The 20,560-nt window shown below is 48.3% G+C and overlaps 9 protein-coding genes across 9 annotated transcripts; 5 read left to right on the forward strand and 4 right to left on the reverse strand.

Moving 5' to 3' along the window:
- Positions 1 to 178: 178 nt before the first annotated feature.
- ATNIH1004_005572 (nucleobase:cation symporter-2 family protein) lies at positions 179 to 2,062 on the forward strand (the record flags this gene model as incomplete). The annotated part of the gene is made up of 3 exons (XM_033570226.1): positions 179 to 270; positions 329 to 495; positions 597 to 2,062. The coding sequence occupies 3 exons, from the start codon at positions 179 to 181 to the stop codon at positions 2,060 to 2,062; spliced, it is 1,725 nt and encodes a 574-aa protein (XP_033426258.1).
- A 377-nt stretch (positions 2,063 to 2,439) lies between these two features.
- ATNIH1004_005573 (MOSC domain protein) lies at positions 2,440 to 3,807 on the reverse strand (the record flags this gene model as incomplete). Its single annotated transcript, XM_033570227.1, has 1 exon — positions 2,440 to 3,807. One exon carries the CDS (start codon positions 3,805 to 3,807, stop codon positions 2,440 to 2,442), a length of 1,368 nt encoding a protein of 455 aa, XP_033426259.1.
- A 387-nt stretch (positions 3,808 to 4,194) lies between these two features.
- Positions 4,195 to 5,673, forward strand: ATNIH1004_005574 (uncharacterized protein; the record flags this gene model as incomplete). Its single annotated transcript, XM_033570228.1, has 5 exons — positions 4,195 to 4,237; positions 4,300 to 4,516; positions 4,582 to 4,634; positions 4,687 to 5,333; positions 5,515 to 5,673. 5 exons carry the CDS (start codon positions 4,195 to 4,197, stop codon positions 5,671 to 5,673), a joined length of 1,119 nt encoding a protein of 372 aa, XP_033426260.1.
- A 488-nt stretch (positions 5,674 to 6,161) lies between these two features.
- On the reverse strand, positions 6,162 to 7,184 carry ATNIH1004_005575 (uncharacterized protein; the record flags this gene model as incomplete). The annotated part of the gene is made up of 1 exon (XM_033570229.1): positions 6,162 to 7,184. One exon carries the CDS (start codon positions 7,182 to 7,184, stop codon positions 6,162 to 6,164), a length of 1,023 nt encoding a protein of 340 aa, XP_033426261.1.
- Positions 7,185 to 8,457: 1,273 nt separating this feature from the next.
- On the reverse strand, positions 8,458 to 9,846 carry pre8 (proteasome core particle subunit alpha 2; the record flags this gene model as incomplete). Its single annotated transcript, XM_033570230.1, has 7 exons — positions 8,458 to 8,576; positions 8,632 to 8,838; positions 8,923 to 9,231; positions 9,302 to 9,352; positions 9,416 to 9,425; positions 9,484 to 9,534; positions 9,844 to 9,846. The coding sequence occupies 7 exons, from the start codon at positions 9,844 to 9,846 to the stop codon at positions 8,458 to 8,460; spliced, it is 750 nt and encodes a 249-aa protein (XP_033426262.1).
- Positions 9,847 to 10,027: 181 nt separating this feature from the next.
- ATNIH1004_005577 (E3 ubiquitin-protein ligase MARCH) lies at positions 10,028 to 10,943 on the forward strand (the record flags this gene model as incomplete). The annotated part of the gene is made up of 2 exons (XM_033570231.1): positions 10,028 to 10,741; positions 10,794 to 10,943. 2 exons carry the CDS (start codon positions 10,028 to 10,030, stop codon positions 10,941 to 10,943), a joined length of 864 nt encoding a protein of 287 aa, XP_033426263.1.
- A 1,565-nt stretch (positions 10,944 to 12,508) lies between these two features.
- Positions 12,509 to 14,514, forward strand: ATNIH1004_005578 (uncharacterized protein; the record flags this gene model as incomplete). The annotated part of the gene is made up of 3 exons (XM_033570232.1): positions 12,509 to 13,072; positions 13,135 to 14,036; positions 14,121 to 14,514. 3 exons carry the CDS (start codon positions 12,509 to 12,511, stop codon positions 14,512 to 14,514), a joined length of 1,860 nt encoding a protein of 619 aa, XP_033426264.1.
- Positions 14,515 to 14,849: 335 nt separating this feature from the next.
- Positions 14,850 to 15,939, reverse strand: ATNIH1004_005579 (amidohydrolase family protein; the record flags this gene model as incomplete). The annotated part of the gene is made up of 2 exons (XM_033570233.1): positions 14,850 to 15,564; positions 15,638 to 15,939. 2 exons carry the CDS (start codon positions 15,937 to 15,939, stop codon positions 14,850 to 14,852), a joined length of 1,017 nt encoding a protein of 338 aa, XP_033426265.1.
- Positions 15,940 to 17,551: 1,612 nt separating this feature from the next.
- ATNIH1004_005580 (uncharacterized protein) lies at positions 17,552 to 19,644 on the forward strand (the record flags this gene model as incomplete). Its single annotated transcript, XM_033570234.1, has 4 exons — positions 17,552 to 17,975; positions 18,051 to 18,808; positions 18,866 to 18,872; positions 18,932 to 19,644. 4 exons carry the CDS (start codon positions 17,552 to 17,554, stop codon positions 19,642 to 19,644), a joined length of 1,902 nt encoding a protein of 633 aa, XP_033426266.1.
- Between the last annotated feature and the right edge of the window lie 916 nt (positions 19,645 to 20,560).

A 20,560-nucleotide genomic window follows, 5' to 3' on the forward strand; every position in this document is an offset into this window, starting at 1 on the left:
GAGATCTCTTAGCCATTCCCCCCGCGTTCCTGAGTCGTGACGTCTTATTTTCCCCGCCACAGGATTTCCCAGGGCTCGATATCCGCTGGGACTGGGTCCTGAGGGAGGAGTTACTTGTTCGACATCTTCTGCACTCCTTTCCTGACTAGGTACACTATAGAATTATATAGCTTCCAGCATGGACGGTCCGGATCAGATTGGCCCAGATCTTCGTCCAAAGCGGACATGGGCCGATCGTACTCGAAGATTAGTGAAGACTTTCACCACTAGGTAATCCTCCTTGGTATCAGCCTGGCTCGTTGCAGGTAGCCTAACCTCTCCTCTACAGAGAAGGATTAATAGGAGACTACAACTACGCCTATCTGTTCACACCTCAAATACCGTTCATAAGCAAGACCAGACGATCGGCACCTTTTTTCGGTCTGGAAGATAGAGTGCCGGTGTTACTGGCTTTCATCCTTGGTCTGCAGCATGCTTTGGCGATGTTGGCTGGTGGTAAGTTTCTTGTTTCTTGTTTCTTGCTATTTGCCTTTTTTTTTTTTAAAAAAAAAAAAAAAAATATTATTGTTTATTTTAAGCTAACACCATCCTTGCAGTTATCGCTCCCCCAATCCTCTTGGGTGGCTCGGGAGGTGCAAACTTCGCCAGTGACGAGTATCAATATCTTGTCTCGACCTCCCTGATCGTATCCGGGCTGCTTTCGGCCATCCAAATGACTCGATTTCATATCTACAAAACACGCTACTATATTGGAACGGGGCTCATCTCGGTCGTGGGCACCTCATTCGCCACAATCACGGTCGCAACTGGCACCTTCAATCAGATGTACAAGTCTGGGTATTGTCCGATAGATGGGCAGGGTAATCGTCTGCCCTGCCCGAAGGGCTACGGAGCACTGCTAGGCACCTCATGCTTGTGCTCGTTGTTGGAAATCGGATTATCATTCATGAGTTCCAAAGTGCTCAAGCGTATCTTCCCCCCACTGGTAACGGGCCCAACGGTCTTGCTGATCGGAGCCAGTCTCATCGAGAGTGGCATGAAAGACTGGGCCGGTGGCTCTGGGAGCTGTGGTATCGATCCCTCCGCCCGAGCACTGTGTCCAAGTGCGGATGCGCCGCACGCTCTTCCTTGGGGTAGTGCTGAGTTTATCGGTCTTGGTTTTCTGGTCTTCTTGACCATCATTCTCTGCGAGCGTTTCGGATCGCCCATCATGAAATCATGCGCGGTTGTCATCGGTCTGCTGGTCGGATGTATAGTGGCAGCTGCATGTGGTTACTTTGATCGTTCTAGTATCGATGCCGCCCCGATTGTATCCTTCATCTGGGTCAAAACGTTCCCCTTGGTTATCTACCCGCCTCTCATTCTCCCTCTACTGGCGGTCTACGTCGTTATAATGATGGAATCGATCGGAGATATCACAGCCACATGTGACGTCTCCCAGCTCGAAGTCGAGGGTGCCACCTTCGATTCCCGTATCCAGGGCGGTGTCTTAGGTAATGGCTTCACCTGTCTTCTGGCAGGGCTTTGCACCATCACGCCCATGTCCGTGTTCGCGCAGAACAACGGCGTCATCGCTCTTACCAAATGCGCCAACCGAAATGCAGGGTATGTCTGCTGTTTCTTCCTGACCATTATGGGCATTTTTGCCAAATTCGCCGCGGCGCTTGTGGCCATCCCCAGCTCTGTCTTGGGCGGCATGACTACCTTCCTCTTCTCGTCGGTTGCCATCTCAGGGATCCGAATCATCTCCACGATACCTTTCACCCGACGCAATCGATTCGTCCTGACAGCTTCGTTTGCAATCGGTATGGCTGCTACGCTGGTGCCCCAGTGGTTCCAGTACTTCTTCACGTATAGCGGCGACAACCACGCCCTGCAGGGGCTTCTGGACGCCGTGGTCCTGGTCATGACTAATGGGTTTGCTGTGACTGCGGTTTTGGGGTTGATTCTTAATCTTCTGATTCCCGAGGATCCGACAGAGGACGCAGCCGTGGTAGAGTCTCCGGATGAAGACAGTGAGGAGTCGAAGGGCGTTGCGGAGTCATGTCTTAAAACGGAATAACCATGTGAACTGCCTAAAGTATAATATATAAAGATTTTGGACTTTTCTATTTATCCCCATTTAATTGAATTGCCAGTAGGACGAATTTGGAATAATGGACATGATACGACCTACCAGCCTTGGATAGGCAGGTATGCATGATATGCTATGATGGGTCAATGATCTGATGGTACTGATGACAGGCGTTTGAATAATATTATACACACCATAGATGTAAACATCCTAATTATTTTACTCACAGACTAAACACCCTGGACCTCCTCCCCCGGCGCCAACATCTTAATATAGAAATGTTCGCCCGTTTCCACCACGGATACTGAATCTCCCACACTCAGGGTAAATTCTAAACCCATCAGCAAGCGTCCGTAAATTCAAACTTATAAGACAAGGGTGGGTGTCGGAGGGGAGGGAGGAATACTCTGAACAGCCGGAACAAGCTGCATTCCCAACGCCGCATAGTTCCAATCTCCGGGATCAATCCGCCGATACGACCTGAGTGTCTGATCCGGTTCATTAAGATGACGAATTCCCGTGTCGGGATCTACATTGGGGAGTTTGCAGCGCATCGTGCGACAAGAAGCGTAGATCTCTATTCCCCGGACTGCGTCTTTGTCTACTTCCTTGTTCTTGTAAGATCCGGAGCGAGAGTAAATTTGGATACGTTTCCAGTGGTCCTCCGCAAAGGCCTTGGGTCCTTGGATGATGATATTCGCTCTGAAGCGACGGATGGAGAGATGCGCGATGGACAGGGCGCATCGGGCAGCAACATCGCGCACGCTGGCGAGATTGAGCAGGTGGAGTGGATATGCGTCTGCGAATCCAGTGATGGGTTGGAATCCGAGTGTTTCTTTACGAGGAGCACAGCGAAAGATTTCACGATGGTAAGAAGGGTGCACTCGGAAGAGGGTCAATGGACCCCGTGAAGAAGAGGATTCATTACCCGGGGCGCAGAGGAAGTCGAGAAGCGAGGGAGGGATATGTTGTGCGTAGTCGTATGCGAAGGGAGAGTCTTTCCATACTTTGACTCGTGTGGATGGGTAGTTGGATAGGAGGTCGGATGGGGGAGAGAGCGGTACACGGAATGATTGTTCTGCATGGAGGAGACCTAGTGTTATGGCGATGTGTTCGAGATAGGCAAGGAGACCATTTCTCCAGCTTGGGACTCGAGGGTAATAGATGATCATGACGCCGTGCGATTTCACCTCCTCCAGATCAGACGAGTAGTCGCTGGCTGTGGGATCGGGGATCCAGATTTCCGGACGGATGAGAGCCATTCGACTGAATTGACCGTCGCGCATAGTTCTCATGGTCCACTGTGTGTGTGCAGGACTAGAGACAGTGCCAGGACTGGGCGAGATGTATTCGGCGAAGCAGAATTGGCGATCATGTGTGAGCCCTGTACGCTCGACGTCGGAGACATCCAGTTCGATGCCGGCGCAGCTTTTGATGGGATATGTGAACAAAGATTTTATGCGCCATGATGGTCGTCCATCTACGTCGACTGACGATTCTGGTACCCCGTGGCTGTATTTGGGGTCAAACTCATCGCGTAGATTGCTTTGGTCGGCTGCGAGACCGAGTCTGCGACATCCTTTGGGACGTAAGGATGTCTTGAAATGGGGAAGTTGATGAGCAAGAAAGACAATTATTGGAAGAAGAGAGAGCCAGCAGATGGCTGGGATTGAGATGAGATTTATTGCATGATGAACTGGGTTGAGCATGTTGGTGGTAGAGCCTAGTGGCATTGATGGTGTTGAGTCATGCAACTCAGTATTTTGGATTTTGTCCCAGTGTGTTGTTATAGACCAAGGAAAATATTAAGTGCAGTCTCAGAAAAGGGTGACGTGCAAGAAAGGGATACAGTATCCATTATTACCCTTTGTGGCACATGAAGAAATAGAAAGTAAATGAACATTAATCATTGGAGAATATGAAAGATCAGAGCGGAATGACCCACCACCACAACAACTTCGCCCCGAACATATCTCAACCAGCTTGGTGTCACAGCCAGACAAGTGCAAGATGGGAGTCACAGAACATTCCAGGACTCTCAATTGTGGAATTTCTCTCTGACCTGGCAGGCTTCACCGCCAGATATCCTGTGTCTACTAGTATCTTTCAACAGTATTATCATGAACAAGCCGGACTTCCTCGGCCTATCGAGCCAGGAACCCCGTAAGTTTCTTGCTATATCTACTCTAACAAGTATACCGCCCTTACACAACCGCCCTCTGCAGATCGAGTGGTCTCGTTCCCGGCATCACAGTCCCTGCACGCGTCTACCGCGTCTGCGCCCCGCGCCATCTCCACGGGTCTTCCTCGTCTGGATGAGGCGCTTTGTCCGTCCTTTCCGGATGACATACTGGGATTCGTGGATGTCCAATCCAAGGGAATCCCCGGTGGCCATATTACAGAGGTGTTTGGACCTCCAGGGGTGGGCAAGACCTCGCTGGCGTAAGCTTTTGAGCAATTCTATTCTCGGAGAGACCGGGACTGACGAATATGACGTGTGCTTGTAGCCTGAACGTGGTCTCAAATGCCCTCCAGGCTGGGGACAAAGTGATCTGGATCGGTACGATATCTCTCGAAGTTGAAACGAAAGACCGATATCTAACACGTCCCAGATACGGGCTCTCCCCTTCCTAAACGACGGCTGAGAGACATGCTCCTCCATGCAGGGGCTATTGACCCTAGCACAGAAACCATTACGAACACTGGATCTGAAACTGCAAAAAGCCCCCTAGACCACGCCACCAACCTGCTCTACTTCCGCGCACAGTCTCTCCCTCATCTACTAGCTATCCTTCTTCACCCACCCAAGGGTTTCCCCCCAGAAAGCACCTCCCTGCTCGTAATTGACTCCATATCTGGCCCCTTCCCATCCTACTTCCCCAATCCCTCCGAACTCCGTTCCCGCATCTCCGGAAAAATCACCGATAAAGCACAGATCCAATGGCTCATAAATCGCAAATGGAACGTCACCAGCGACCTAGCCACTCATCTCTCCAGACTAGCCACGATACATCGAATGGCGGTGCTCCTTCTCAACCATACCCACACCCGGATCAAGGGCCAGCCGCGCGCGACGCTCTGTCCCGTCCTAGCGGGCGGAACCTGGGAGAGTAATGTCTATGCGCGGATCGCCCTGTATCGCGACTTTCTTACCGAGGAGACGTCCACGAGGGTGCGTTTTGCGGAGGTTATGAAACGGTCTGGAAAGACCTTGTCTACGAGATTAGAAGACAATGTGGTGTCTTTTTTGATTGAGTCGGTGTGTATTCCTCTCCCTGCTCTTCTTTTATTTTTCTTCTAGGACTTTTTTTGTTATTTTAGTTTTTTGCCCTTTCGTCCGTCTGGAATGCAATGGATTTCTGCAATGCCGCATAGCTAAATCACAAATAGGATGTCTCCACGGGTTGGACAGAAATCAGCCTTCATATTCGATGCCACAGGAGTCCGAGTCTGGACCTGGTCCTACCGATGACCCGGGATTTACTGCTACCAGTCGAAAACGTAAAGTCGACGAGGTTGCAGACAGCCAAGACGAAGATGACTCGGATGGTGAATTTCGATGGATTGAAGATGACGATGCTGGTTTGTTGGGCGATTAGCGAATACACCGTCAGAGATATAGATATTACCATCAGGTGTGAGCATAATTGGGTGAAGCTTTCTCTTGCAAACCGTTGTCATGTATGTATGATATAGTATATACACACCCATAGACTGGATCTTTATGATGACTTGATTCCCATTCCGGTGCTTAGTCCTCCTTGCATTGGTTCCTGGGATCAGGGCAGATGAGCATCAGTATATTGTATTAGTCTATCTTATTCGATTTTTTGCCTCCTATCTTGCCCTAGGATCCCTTTCAGAGCCCTGAAAAATCCATTTTACCCAATCTCGACAGCGGACAAAACCTGCTCCGAGCTACTTGAACTTCAGCCAGACGTGCTCAATGCTGGTACCAAAGGCATGGTACAGGAAATAGAGCAGACACCAAATGAGAATTATGGTATTGGTAATTATATTTTTTTTATAGCCTTTAATATGTAACCTTTCATGAATCATATCGAGTGAAGGTTAAGACTAGAACGAGCTAGACAGCAATGCTCTCCGGTCGTCGTTCCACCCATGTTGAAACTTTTGTCATGGTCATAATCTTTCCTCCAGACGCAACATTCAGGTTTCGACTCCCTTGTCCGGACGGCGTCGCTCTCATCACGGTATCAGCCACAGTGCAAAAGTTGAAGTTCCGTGACATACTTGACGAGCCGACCGCCGGTGTTGAGCTGTTGGCACCGTCAAGCGGGCGTAATTGGACCGCATTATCGAGAGACGACGGCTGTTGGTGACTGTGGACTACGTCGACAAGCTTTCCGAGGACCGCAAACTCGAGCTTGAGTTTGAGGCTGTAGAAGGCGCCCTTGAGCGTAATCTGGATGGCGTAGTAGCTGGCGTACTCCAGACCTAGCAAAGTGAGGTCCATGGCGAACATCAGGACGTTGATGCCCACCAGATGGTGCATAATCCTTTGTTTTTCTCGCTCCGATCCGAGACGGAGCATCTTGACGGTCTCCCATACGTATAGCCCGGAGATAATCATCTCTTGGATCGTGAAGCCAGTCAGCTGGAGCTTCTCCATGATGTTGTAGCCTTGGACAAAAATGGGAGAAGGTTTGACAACGTTGGAGCCGTATGTGAGGGCGGTCGTGGGCACGTGAAGGAAGAATATATTGGCGATGATCATGTATAGTACACGCCGGAGGATGCACTCATCGCGGATCACGAGGTGTAGGCGGGAGTAAAGGACGAATGACTGGCCTGTCACCATCGTCCACCAGCCGATACTGAGAATGGTAACTGTTAGAATGGAAGGTGCACTGGTAAAGAATTTCAACATGAACCCTAGAGAGTATGGTATCACCCCCAAGCAGCCCGACAGAAGCAAGCTCCAGAAGTAGAGGCCCTTCCAGCGGCGGAAAGCCGATAGCACAAGGACAACCAGCTCTACCACATTGTAACAGGCAATTGAGATGAAAAAGAAGAGCGTTGCTTTGATTCCGATATCGACGCTCTCCAGAAACCCCGAAATTCCGTCTAACGGGTCCTGGGCATCCATGGTTGGGCTTGTGCCGCTGGGATCAAGTACGTATACTTCAAAGGGGGGACCATCCTTTTCACAGTATAAGTAGATCCCTAGACTCCAAAAGAGCTGTTTAGACACAACCCATAGGAAATACGTACCACTCAAAATTCCTCCAGAGTCGAGCATCCCCGCCAGCCACCAGTCCCAGCACACTCAAGATGCGCTATCGCGTTCTTTCTATGGTTGCGTCCATCCACTGTCTTTCAATCAGCCAGTCAATTGTCAGGCTTTTAATCCAAACAAACGAGCCACCACTCTTACGACGGGAAAATACATTGATGGAAGCAAATGGCAATAATGGTAGTTACAGTGACAGCAGCCACAGAAGCACATCAATCAAGAAGAACAGAGATCTGACTGGACACTGCACACCGCATTCACGATGTCGGTGCTACAATCAACTCAGCTCGGCTCTTCATAGGGCCGCCCCTATTATCATACATTATAAACACACGCAGCGTGGCCCTAGCGTCGATCCCCCGGACCACAGCAAGGACAGTGTTAATCAAAGGGATTCTGGCCTAGTCGAAGCCGCCATCGAGAGAGTTTGGGTTATAGCTAGATTATTGGTTCAGCCTACCTAGGACAGGAATCAGCAGAGTCAAATAGATTTAGTGTACGAAAATTATCGAACTATTTCCTCCGAAGCGGTCCATGCCCCCGTATTCCCCCTGACAAATTATTGTCAGATCATTGAGTTGCGAGATGGAAAGTTAGGATCCCCATTCATACCACACCATCATGGATCGATTATTGACCGCTGAGTCGTAGCTAATAGTTGCCTGTGTGACAGACCTGCGGTGACCCGCTAGTTCAGCACACCCAAAATCAGAGAAATCCTTGTGGGACGGACAGCAATAAGTTGCTCCCCGAGAGCAGCGGATGCCAGCTGTTTCCTCCTTTGTAATGTGTGTGCTGGAAATCCTGTTGCTTTCCGTCCTAAACCTATGGTCACATGCTCTACCGGAGAAACTTTCGCTCAACCATGTTCAGCTTAAAAAATCAACTTCCATATGGCATTTCTTTTATAATTGCAGGCTTTGAAAGCGAGATCTGTAGGCGACTACATATCTCACCAGCGGCGAAGCTATAGCCAAAGGTTCTGTTCTCACACTATTACTCCCAATCCAAAGGGTTTACGGCTATCTCGTATAAACACTTTCGGAGAACCCCGCAAGACTCGAGAGATGTCTATTATACTAGAAGTCTCGGCGAATAACAAAATCAATATTCATGCAGGAATTAATCATAGGTTGGTGAGGTAGTCCTCAATCTCTTCTTTGGTCAAACTCCTGAACCTGGGTCCTCGAGAGCCCTCAACGCCTTCGTAGCCAAGCAGATGGTCGGCAGGAGGGCCAACAATGCCTAAATTCACCTGTCAGTCCGTCGTTTGCCCTCAATATTAACGGGTAGCACTTACCAATCTCTATTGTGTCCCCGTTCATCTCGCCTTCAATGGTCTCCTTCAGAGTCAGGAGTGCAATGTGAATGGCATCCTCCAGTTCAAGGCCTTCAGTGTAGCGCTTCTCGAGGAATGTCTTCGCACTTGTGGCATGCTTGCCGATAGCAGTAGCCTTCCATGGATAGTAGCTGCCACTTGGGTCGACCTGATACAAGCTGGGACCGCCTTTCAGGATACCGCCTGTTTTCCCCGACACCTTAGGCTCTTCCTCATCGCCCCTCTGAGATTCTTCCGACTGCGGTTCAACACCCTCGTCCCAGCCAGCGATCAACAAACTGACACCGTACGGCCGAACACCACCGGATTGTGTGGCTTCCTGCACGACACGAGCTACATCTTGCACTAATATGCGGGTAGGTGGGTATTCGTTATAGATACGCTTGTAGCCAGTATGGGAGACCTTGCGTGCCTTATCGACCAGCACACGGTAATCGGGACCCATGCCAGCATAAACCATACCAATATCGGGAGTAATCAATGAGACCTTTGAGAGAGAAGGAGGATCAATAAGGGGAGAAGACGACTTCTTTTCCGTAGCAAGGACGATTCCATTAGTTGCTAGTCAGCGAAAGCGAAGAGGTCAGTACTAAGCTAGGACGAGAGAGAAATCCGCATCCGACTCGCACACCTTTGATTCCGAGGGCAGTTACACCCGTATTGACAGCGTTCAACGCATATTCTGCAAGATATTAGCACGGTCATCAGATGACGAACTGACTGTAAAAGCAATACCAATCTGAACCAGCTTCCCACTGCGGACCAATGTTAGCTGAATACGTCGAATCTGGTGCTAGAGGGAGCTCCTCTTACCTCGGGGAGAAGGTGGTCAAGAGAATGAATAACGGTCAGCCATGGAGCCGTCTGTTACCCTTCACAGGTTTTAAGTACGGAACAGGGTAGACCGGAGAGATAGAACAATAGATTGAGGATAAAATTCCCGGTGGGAGGATCCAAAGGGTAGCTGTTCTTAGCCTGAGAGTCTCAAGCAAGGCGACAGGATGTTGACGCAGTTGGAAGACGCCAAGCCGCGCCTGGGGCGGTGACGGTAGGCGAGCGGCTAGTGTCGCGCTTCACTCTCCACCTTAAGGCTTTTTTTCTCTCTCTTTTTCTCTCATGCCATTTCCCACCTGGTGCCTGTTGTTGACCAGCCCTGTCTGGACACCTAGCAACCATTTGTCATACCAGGTCGCAGGTAGGCCTGGCTACTATGTTATGACAGTCCTTCAACACGTCATTAGGCAGAATGGATATGCACAATGAGCCACGCTGGCAGTGGCCTGCAAGCTTCCCTTCCACTACTCCTTTAAATTCGGGGCCAAGTGAACAATCTGATGATGCTCACCACTCCCAAAATATGGGTGGTCCAGCACCAGAAGCTCCTAAAAAGCACTACCCACCTCGCATGTGCCGCATCTGTCTGGACACCGTGCTACCTACTTTCTACCCTCCCCCCGAAAATATCCCCGCGTTCCTCCAACCTCAAGCCCGAGTGGTCTATGAGTCTTCAGATCCGGAGCTCGGCCGACTTCTTCGTCCATGCAAGTGCAAAGGCTCCTCACGTTACGTTCATGAGGGCTGCCTCCAGTCCTGGCGACATGCAGATCCGGGTTATGGCAAGAGGAATTACTGGCATTGTCCCACCTGCGGCTTCCAGTACCGGCTCGAGCGACTTACTTGGGCGCGCTGGATCAGTAGTACTTTTGCCCAGTTTGGGTTGACTTTGACCATACTGGTTTTTACCGTGTTTCTTCTTGGATTTGTTGCTGACCCCATCATTAATCTTTACGTGGACCCCATGGAAACTATCTACTACTCGGAATTCTGGGATACGACGGTCTCCGATGCTCTACCGGCTGATCGGAGGGCTTCCTGGTTTGAGCATTTTGTCAAAGGCCTTGCATCATTGGGCGTGCTGTCTTTTATCAAGGCTCTCTTTGCATTATCCCCGTGGCAATGGTGGAACCTCCGCAGCTCGGGGGTTGTTAGTAGTGGCAGAAGCACTGGCAGAAGCCGTGTAGCCTCTGTAAGCTGGGTGGTTATCTTGATTGGCGTCATGACTTTTCTCTGGGTAAGCTGCACTCTACAAACCGCTTCATCTTACAGTTCTTAACCTAGCACAGGCTGTGTATAAAGGCGTAAGGAGTTGGAGCCGGAGGACGTTGGAAAAGGCCGGGGAACGTGTCATGGATGTCCCGTTGCCGGACGACGATGTTGACAACGATGATGTGTCGTCTGCTGAAGCCCCCGAACAACGTAGGAAAAATGATTGATCACATACAGTGCTACGGCTGGTTGGTGGGCCTTTGACGGCCTCTCCGTACGAAGTTCTTTTAGTGAGATATTGGAATCAACTGTACTTTCCATCGCACTACTTTAAGTTGTCACGCTCCTCTCAATGACGTGCCAATTAGTCAACGTGCGAAGAAAGATACTGGCCCTCTTACACTCTGTATGTCTTCTGGAAAGTTGAATGGTTGGGTGGAACGTTTTGTTCCGTCCTATTTCGTTCTTCTTTAACTACCAGGGATGCCCAGGGGGAGGGCTTTACTGCATTATTCGACTCGATCAGTTTAGACGTTTCAAGTAGTGAGCGTTTTGGATTGAGGTGCGGTACATCATACTTTCCTGTGGCTTAATATTAATAGCATTCAACTCATATATACTGTCCTGTGTCTGATGTCAGTAGATCTCCAGGGTTACTCTTCCTGGCTAGGATTTATGTTATATAAGCTAGTGCTGGCCGAATTGAGGCGCCCATGCTGAATACGCATACTGTCGCGGATAATAATTAGCACATATATTGGCAGACGATGGTCTCAGGCCAGGGAATCAGTCGCACGTTGGTACCACAGGCAAGAGCTATTAGGGTGCCCGCCAGGACGGAAACCATCCGCTTGGCCGTGCTGATATCCCCCATCGTAATCCGTCCCGGTGCTGATGCACCGACTGAACACCAGAACTGATTGTTTTACATGAACCACGCGGAGGAGCGTTGACGATGGAGAGGGAGAGGTAGAGGGAGAGGAATATACGGAGTACGTCTAATATATTTCTCTGTCTCCGACGGCGATTCTGCGAATGGCGCCTTTGACTCCTACTCCCTGGCTATCATATTCATGTCTTGGCTGGTGGCAGACTTTGCTATCTTGCCATTCCATCCACGGAAGATCGAAATGTTTGAGCTTATTACTTGAAACGGATTAGAAGTGCTATACATACTCTATACAAGGCTTCGAAACTGGATACACATGGGCAATTAGACCCTTATCGAGTCATCATAGGACATCTGCCTTTCCCATTTCTTCAGCTATGCATTTCCTCCAGTGTACTGTAACCCCCATGGCATTATGCCTGCACTTTACCATCTATCCTTGTATGGTCATGTTTGCTTTCCATTTCCAAAGGCAATCTTTATATCGATTTGTACAGGACGCGCCACAAAGACAAAGCAAAAGGAGAAAATATTGACCATATTATTGGTTTAGTGCTGATCCTATAATTCAGTGAATGAGGGCAGCTATTATTCCTGGAAGTATTAATATCATGAGCTACTCTCAGTGGAGACTGGAAGAGGCACCCAGATTCAACAGACATCTACTGGAATTCACCGTAAAATGGCGCATTTAACAGTAGTAACCAGGGAGCACCATTATATCTCTTACCTATCTTATCTCTCTGCAAGCCTTCATCCTTCTCTCCTCTACTTTTTTATTGCACCTTTTATACCTGCAATATCACCTGTTTCTTCATACTAAAATAATTGTGATCCCAAATCTTTCCCCTCTCTTATTCTATTTATGGAATAACTTAATTTGTGATTAATTTGTTTGGGACAATGAGTCTTTCCCAGTCTAATATTACTGCCAAAGACAATCTCAAGGGTATTATAGCAGCAAATGACGAGCAAACATACCCAAGAAACAGCCTGTCTGAGATCCATGCCTTTAACTTAAGATTCCTGGGGCATCTATCTGAAGCACAGTTTTGCATTGAGGAAAAGCATGAATACATTGTTGAACTCCCGCCCGATAAACAGCATGAAATAAAATCACTTCTTGCTGATGCCATGCAGAACCCACTGAATCTCTCTGCCACTAATAGTGGTGACACTGATCCAGGTTATTCTGGAGAGACTCTTCCTAATAGCCAGGCTCCTATAAGAGAGAATCCTACTGAGGAGAATCCTATAGGTGCGACTTCTACCGGTGAAAATCCTACTGTCACGGCTTTTACTAGTGAAAGTCCTATTGGCGACACTGATACTGATGAGACTGACTTCCATGAAACTGATTTTCATGAGACTGATTCTCGTGGTACTGATACCGACAATACTGACGCTGACGGTCTTGAGAATGGCCATGCCGAGACTGATGCTAACAATGACGAGGAGGGATTAACTGTGAGTTTTACTGACACTAACATGCAGGTCCTCTCGCAACTAACAATACTATTCACTTGCAGACCAATTCCCCCCACATCCAAGCTGAGCGAGAGACCTTTCTTCACGGCGAGACTGAATCTGAAGCAACCGAGCCATTCCCCGACTACTACGAGTCTTGCGAAGGCGACGCACCTCTTGTTGACGAAGCGCATGAACAAGCCTATATCTACGCCGTCTCCAAACTTGCTGAAGAAACAATCCGGTTTGGTGAAATAGCTTCTAGCGATCCTTCAATGACCCCTTTCGCTGCCCGCGCAGCTTCCCCTGGAAACATTAGCACCCAGCCTGAACAGGCGTCTACTATGGATTCCTTCTACCCTCGCTCTTTGCCTTCTCGTTTTCCAGGTGACCAAGGTCCACAGAACAACGTCATGCCTCCTTTTGCGATGCAGAATTTTGCTCCTACATACCCCTGTAGCAACCAGCCAGTCCAACAGGGTGCTGTCTACATGAATGCTCCTATCCCTCAGACCGGTCCTGCAGTTGTAGTGCAGCCTGGAGAGGTTGTCCCAGCTGCTGCTATTCCGGCAGTCTCCAACGAGGCCATACAACGTCGTCGCGTTGCTGGAGAAGAGAGAAAGTCGGCTGCAATTGAGGAGATGAGATTCTTATTGAGCCATGAAGGCATTAGGGTAGATTTGAGAAAGCGATTTATGGATATGAGCAACATGGTGCTTCGTATGGACTGGTTACTGTTTGGCAATCTTAACGCGCCGGACAGCGTGTTTCTTGCCGCTGAAGTCATCACTGAAGTCCAATCAATTGCTGCTCCATTGGTTCATTATCTGTCTTTTCTAGATGAAAGGCTGCAGGTCGAGGTTCGCGACGCTGAACTCGTCAAGACTTCTTTGGCCAATGTGGCTAGAGACCAAAACATGACCCCTGAGGTACGTTTTAGAAATCTAACCAGGATTATCATCAGGTAGGTAATTTTCTTCTTATTACCTTTCATTTAATCCATTTTAGAAGACCAAAAAAAAAAAAACTAACTGTCCATGTACGGCAGGCACCTCAGACGCCCTCGCCCCATCGAACAACGTCTGTTATCCGTCTTCCTTGATTTCTACGATTCCCACGTGTACACCGATTTCTTAAACATCTACAACTACCAGGCTCTTCATGATGACGCGCTGTTTGTGGAACGTATGGAACTATCCCGTCTTCTGATCGCCATGTGGGACGTGCTCAACCGCACCATTGAGAACTACAACTTGGTTATTCTTATCAACTTCGATATCAAATCACAGTCTGTGGGCCCCGCCCTGGCTGAACTTGATAACCCTGACCAGATTTGGCAGGAGGAGCATGAGATTTATCAGAGTGAGGTGATGGCTCGCGAGGAGAGCATTAGACAAATGGAACTGGGAGCGCAGCTTCAGGCCGGTGGCAATGGAGCTTAGGTCTAGTTGAGTTGAACTCGACGGTGAGAGAGCAGTTGTACAGGATTACAGTAGGGATGTGGGTTAACATTTGTGATATGGGCATCAAGTAACTTTCATGCAAGCAACGGGAGTAAAAAGAAAAATAAAAAGTGGAAAGATGGAAAGATGGACACATCATGAGGTACGAGGGAACGATTGATGATTGATGAATGGATGACTGGACTGAATCGAATCTCAGATTTCACGTCTTCAGACACATAACTTCGTGTTATCTAGCGGGCTAGGATTTTGACACAAGGAATTCATCTCATGGACAATATCTCCATTAAAAACAGAGTAAATACAACTTGAGACTAAGTATTACTATCATGATATGGTCCTACTTTAAACAGCTTCTTCGCGTTCTCCCGTCCGATTTTCAATCTATCCGTTCCATTTAACTCGGCATTATCAAACCATTCGCAAGCATCAGAGAAAGTCTCAAACGGATAGTCAATCGAAAACAGAATCCGGTCGGAGCCGACCTCCGCCATACAGAAATTGAGGGTAGTTGTCGAGAAGTGCCCCGACGTAGTAATCCAGATGTTCTGGGCAAAGTAGTCGCGGATTGTCTTCTTGCAGGTCTCCGCCAGACCAAGAAGCTTCTTCCGGTCTTCAAACCAGTGATTGATCCGCCACATATCAAAGGGGACATGTTCTCCTAGATGACCCATGATGATCTGTAGTCCCGGGTGTTTATCAAACACGCCGTTGGTCACCATGCCCAGGACATGAAGACTGACACCGTGCGCAAAGCTCAGTGGAGGCCCAACAAGCCACTTGCGATCCGCCCAGAGCTTCTCGTAGATTGTACCCGTGGGATTGCGTGGATGTAGATAGAAAGGTACGTCGAGCTCGGTGCATGTCTGCCAGAAGATGTCCCAATTTGGGTTATCGTAGAAGATCATTTCATCGCCATCGGAACCAGCCCGTTGAGTGTCGTTTACCAGGGCGCCTTTGAAACCGTATTTTTCGACGCAACGACGGAGTTCATCTGCGGCTTGTTTGGGGTCGTGCATGGATAATGTGCTGCGCGAGTCATTCAGTTCAGCTCTATATGCGTGCTTGGTGAGGAAAGAAGTATTAGGGAATAATAGCATACGCAAAGGCTCCGAATCGACTAGGATTTGCACGGACATGCTCAGCAATATAGTCGTTGATTTCTACCGCAAGCGCATGGGCCTCTACCGGATCCCAGATATCTTGCACCCCCGGGGCAGTGTATGACAGGATCTGGTAGCCGACGCCATGCTTGTCGGCATGTTCGATGCGGATCTTATTGATATCGGTGATTTCTTTGACGTGGGTCTCAACATCGGTGGAAAATAGACTTGCCCACCAGCGGGTCTTCTCCTCAAACCGAGGGAGCGCAAACGCTTCCTCTAGAGCGATCTTTCCCAGCATGACGGACTATCTGTGATGTATATGGGATGGGTGCTTGGTTGAGAGTTGGAAGACGTTAGTATGGTTGTCTTGGGCTTGGCAACCAGGGAAGATCTACTAAGAGAAAAGAACTCAGATGCCAAATAAGTCTGGGAATTTGGCAACCTTTATGGTGCCTGCGGATTGTGCCGCACTTCCGAACTCTGAGTTCTAGGAGCCATGTTCCTCAGTTCCGATGTTGATGCGGAGAAGGAACCCAGTGCTTTCGTCATTGCGGACGTAGTTAGGGACGTTTTAGTAGTAGACTATCATTATCATCTGCGTAATTCGGTTTGTGTTTTGAGCTCTTGGTGCCAGTATCGGTCTTCGTTGTTTTTCATTTTTCGCTCCGAGTTTTATTCTACCCATCAAGCTCTAAATAACAATGTCATACTGGAATCTAGGTCAATGCGAATTCATCCTTCCAAATTCAGCAGGAGTAATGATAACAAGTATGAGTGTAGTAATACATCCGAACGGAAGCTCCTATCCGTCGTCGGATAGGGAAATTTTATTAAGTTATTATTATATCTGAAAGACATCCGACAGGCGATCCGATGAACGACCCCGCCCGCACCTTGGGATTGAAAGTGACAAGGCACGATTGCTGGGTACTAAGTTGACTTTAGAGCCAAACATATCCCCGGGATTACTCATCTCTGCATAGACCACTATAGATTTCTTTCCAGCCTTGTATTGAAAGTACACTATGGTGTCGATATCCCAGAATTTGTCGTCTTATTACCACCATGGTCTGGATACCTGAAGGCAGCCGCGTGATTTCCCCGGACTGCTGACTGATCGATTCCCCGGGTTTGGAGCTGCCAACACTCAACACAACACTCTTTCAACTCGATTCTAGATCAACGGCATTGAAATCACAAACTAGTCGTCGATACATGGAACAGAATGAAGAAGTGCCTCAGAGGAGCCCAGCCACTCACCACATGATGACCTGTCAGCGCCCAACTAAGTGAATGTTCACCCACGATACGATTGGGTGAAACACGAGGCATTGCCTCTTTGTCTTCTTGGCTCTCTGACAGCGATCCATCGTGCCAACTCTTTACTAAATTATGGCCTTCGCCAATCACCATAGTCCGCATGCTGACCTCGAGTAAACTGCCTCAGCCCGTAAGGCAATTTCTGCAAAAGCCTAACATTCACTGGGGATGAATAGAAGAAGCAAGTCCACAACCCCGGAACTGCCTAGCGTTTGCGTTTGTAAGCGCCTTTTTTTGGGCCCAATTCCTTCACAAGGGTCCTAGAAAACGGAAGTTTCCTGGATTTTTATGTTCCACCGTGTCTTCCGTGCACTCAGTGAAAGAGGCTCCTTTCGGTGCCTAGTGGTGGACGAGTTCCGTGGAACTCTATTGCAGCTCACAATAATTCGTCCATACTTCTAGAGTGCCTCAGCTTTCGGTCCTTTGTTGTGGTTCTTGCTCTTTGTTGAAATACGAATGTTTGGCCACCGTCGGCCCTGACCTCGAGAACTACTGTATTCCCAACATTTTTTCAACCCCATCGTCATTTGTATCCTCGAGTTCATTCTTCATTTTCGAGTGATCGGCGATAGCAGTATTCAACCGAACTGATGTCTGGAAAAGATAGCATAGGGGTCTTTGGTGACCCCTTCGCTGAGCATCAGAATACTGAGTACGCGACGGATAAGGAGCATATTTTGCCACGGCGCACTTTCAGAACAGCTGCAGAGCGTGCTCGACGCAATCTGAATGCTAAACTAGCTAACCCACTCGCGGGATATAGTCATGAGGAATTGCGCAAGCGAGGTATCAGCTTTGCGATTACGCACCAAATTGGAGATGAGGAGGACATCCGTGCCTTTTCCATAGGTGCTGTCTTGGCCCAAACACCGGAGAAGTTCACAAGTCTTCCTCATATGACGGCGGACGAGGTAGACACTCTGCAGAAGGAATTCAACAATCGTTGGTCTCAGCCATGGACGATGTACTTGGTCATTATTCTCTGCTCGCTCTCCGCTGCTGTGCAGGGAATGGGTAAGTGCTTTTTGAGAGGGGCGTAGCCAAACAAAATGCGGAGAACATAACGAACTAATGCCTTTTTGCTGTCAGACGAAACCGTCGTCAATGGCGCGCAGATATTCTACAAGCATCAGTTTGGTATCGGCGGAAATGATTCTAGGTCGAACTGGCTTGTCGGGCTCGTGAATTCCGCTCCATACCTATGCTGCGCCGTGGTAGGGTGCTGGCTGACGGTCCCATTCAACGCCTGGTTTGGCCGACGAGGAACCATTTTCATCACCTGTTGCTTCTCCGCCATTGCTTGTCTTTGGCAAGGGTTTGTCAGTACCTGGTGGCACATGTTCATTGCGCGATTCGTTTTGGGCTTCGGCATCGGGCCCAAGTCTGCTACTGTTCCCGTCTACGCAGCCGAGACAGCGCCGCCAGCAATTCGTGGTGCACTTGTGATGCAATGGCAAATGTGGACTGCATTTGGGATCATGTTTGGCTACGCGGCTGACCTTGCCTTCTTTGAGGTACGGGATCAATCGGGGATCGTTGGTCTTAACTGGCGCATTATGATGGCATCCGCTATGTTCCCGGCTATCCTGGTTTGCTGCTTTGTTTTTACCTGTCCTGAGTCTCCTCGATGGTATATGTCGCGGAATCTCTACGCCAAGGCATATCAGTCAATGTGCAGTTTGCGGCCCACCAAGATCCAAGCAGCTCGTGATATGTACTACATGCATACCTTGCTAGAGGCAGAGAACTCCATGAAACTCGGGCAGAATAAACTACTGGAACTGATTGTTGTCCCTCGTAATCGACGTGCTTTAATCGCTTCCGAAATTGTTATGTTCTTGCAGCAGGTATTTCACCCAGAATATTGTATATTATGGCTGGAATTTTTGCTAACATTGACTCAGTTTTGTGGTATGTTTGTCAAGAACGGAGGAATTCAACCTACCATATACTAACTGTCTTCTCTATAGGCGTGAACGTGATAGCCTACTATTCGTCTGAAATCTTCCTGGAAACAACAAACCAACGAAATGCACTGACGGCGTCCCTCGGCTGGGGCCTGATAAATTGGCTCTTTTCCATTCCTGCTGTGTACACAATTGATACATTCGGGCGGCGCAATCTTCTTCTCACTACCTTCCCATTGATGGCCGTTGCCATGTTTTTTACCGGCTTCAGCTTCTGGATTCCTCAAGGAACACACAACTCTGCTCGTCTAGGATGCATTGCACTAGGCACATACCTCTTCGGCGTAGTGTATTCTACTGGCGAAGGTCCCGTACCATTCACCTATTCTGCCGAGGCATATCCGCTCTATGTTCGATCATACGGCATGGCGCTTGCCACCGCTACAACTTGGTTATTCAACTTTCTACTTGCCATCACTTGGCCATCCCTCCGCAACGCTTTCACCCCACAAGGTGCTTTCAGCTGGTACGCAGGCTGGAATATATTAGGCTGGTGGTTAATTCTTATGTTTCTTCCCGAAACCAAGGGAAAAACACTAGAAGAGCTAGATCAGGTGTTTTCCGTCTCTACACACTTTCATGCCGCATACGGACTTCGTCAGATCCCATACTTCATCAAGAGATATATTCTACGTCAACCTGTGCGTCCTGAAGTCTTGTATGAGCGGGAGGACTCGTCTTTTCTGCCACCAGAGGCTGGGTTTAATACTTTATGAGATTGTACTTATTTCCCGTTTCAGTAGTGTGAAGTAACTTTAATAGTATGTTGAAATGACTAGATTACCTGAGACGTACTCCTTTTCCTAAGCTAATTTAGGAGGCAGGTACTCTGCAGGGGTAACTTGTTATGGATGGAGCTAAACTACAAAATACTATTATTTGGTAAACGTGATTGGGAAATACTGCCCTCGTTGCCAATATACATCTAGGCATTGATTCTATGCAAACTAACTAGAACCAAGCCCAATAAAGGTGAATAATATCTGCATTAAATCCAGCTACGTAATACGCAAACTATACTAAAATATCCCAGAGGTAGCTTGTTCACTGTGTAGAAGGACAAGACTGCCGGTAAAAGCTGTAGAATATCCCTTCTCAGATCCAATTTGAACTGTAGCTTTTACCGGGCTATGAATGTACACAATATTTGAGAAATCCTATTCACTTGGGCGAGTCAGACTAGAACATGACATTTGACAAAAATTCAAAAGTATCGAAACACTTCTTCAGACAGCAGTTGGTACGATTGTAAATCCGCATGGACAAATGCTCGGAACAGGTCTGTGTGAAATCTTTCTTCATCATTCGAAGTGGAGGGGGATGGATAGGAGATTGTGTGTGGTATATGAAACGTACATATTAGCCATCTAGGATGAGACTTGATGCTGTATTTGTTAATCGCATGATAATATGCCGTGTTGATTCTGGACCTGTTAAACCATTATACCAGTTATCGGTCTAAAATGAACTGCATTCTCGAAGTGCTAGAATGATTACAATCCAGGAGATCGATCATTCAATTAACTTCCAGGAAGGTGATCAACACAGGAGAGAATCAACAGCTTCGGAGCTTATATAGCTGCCAAAAAAAAAAAAAAAAAAAAAAGCCAACTTCGCTAACGGACCAACCAG

This window comes from Aspergillus tanneri (assembly GCF_003426965.1).
Source record: "Aspergillus tanneri strain NIH1004 chromosome Unknown AapTan_4_pilon_pilon_pilon, whole genome shotgun sequence".
NCBI lineage: Eukaryota > Fungi > Ascomycota > Eurotiomycetes > Eurotiales > Aspergillaceae > Aspergillus > Aspergillus tanneri.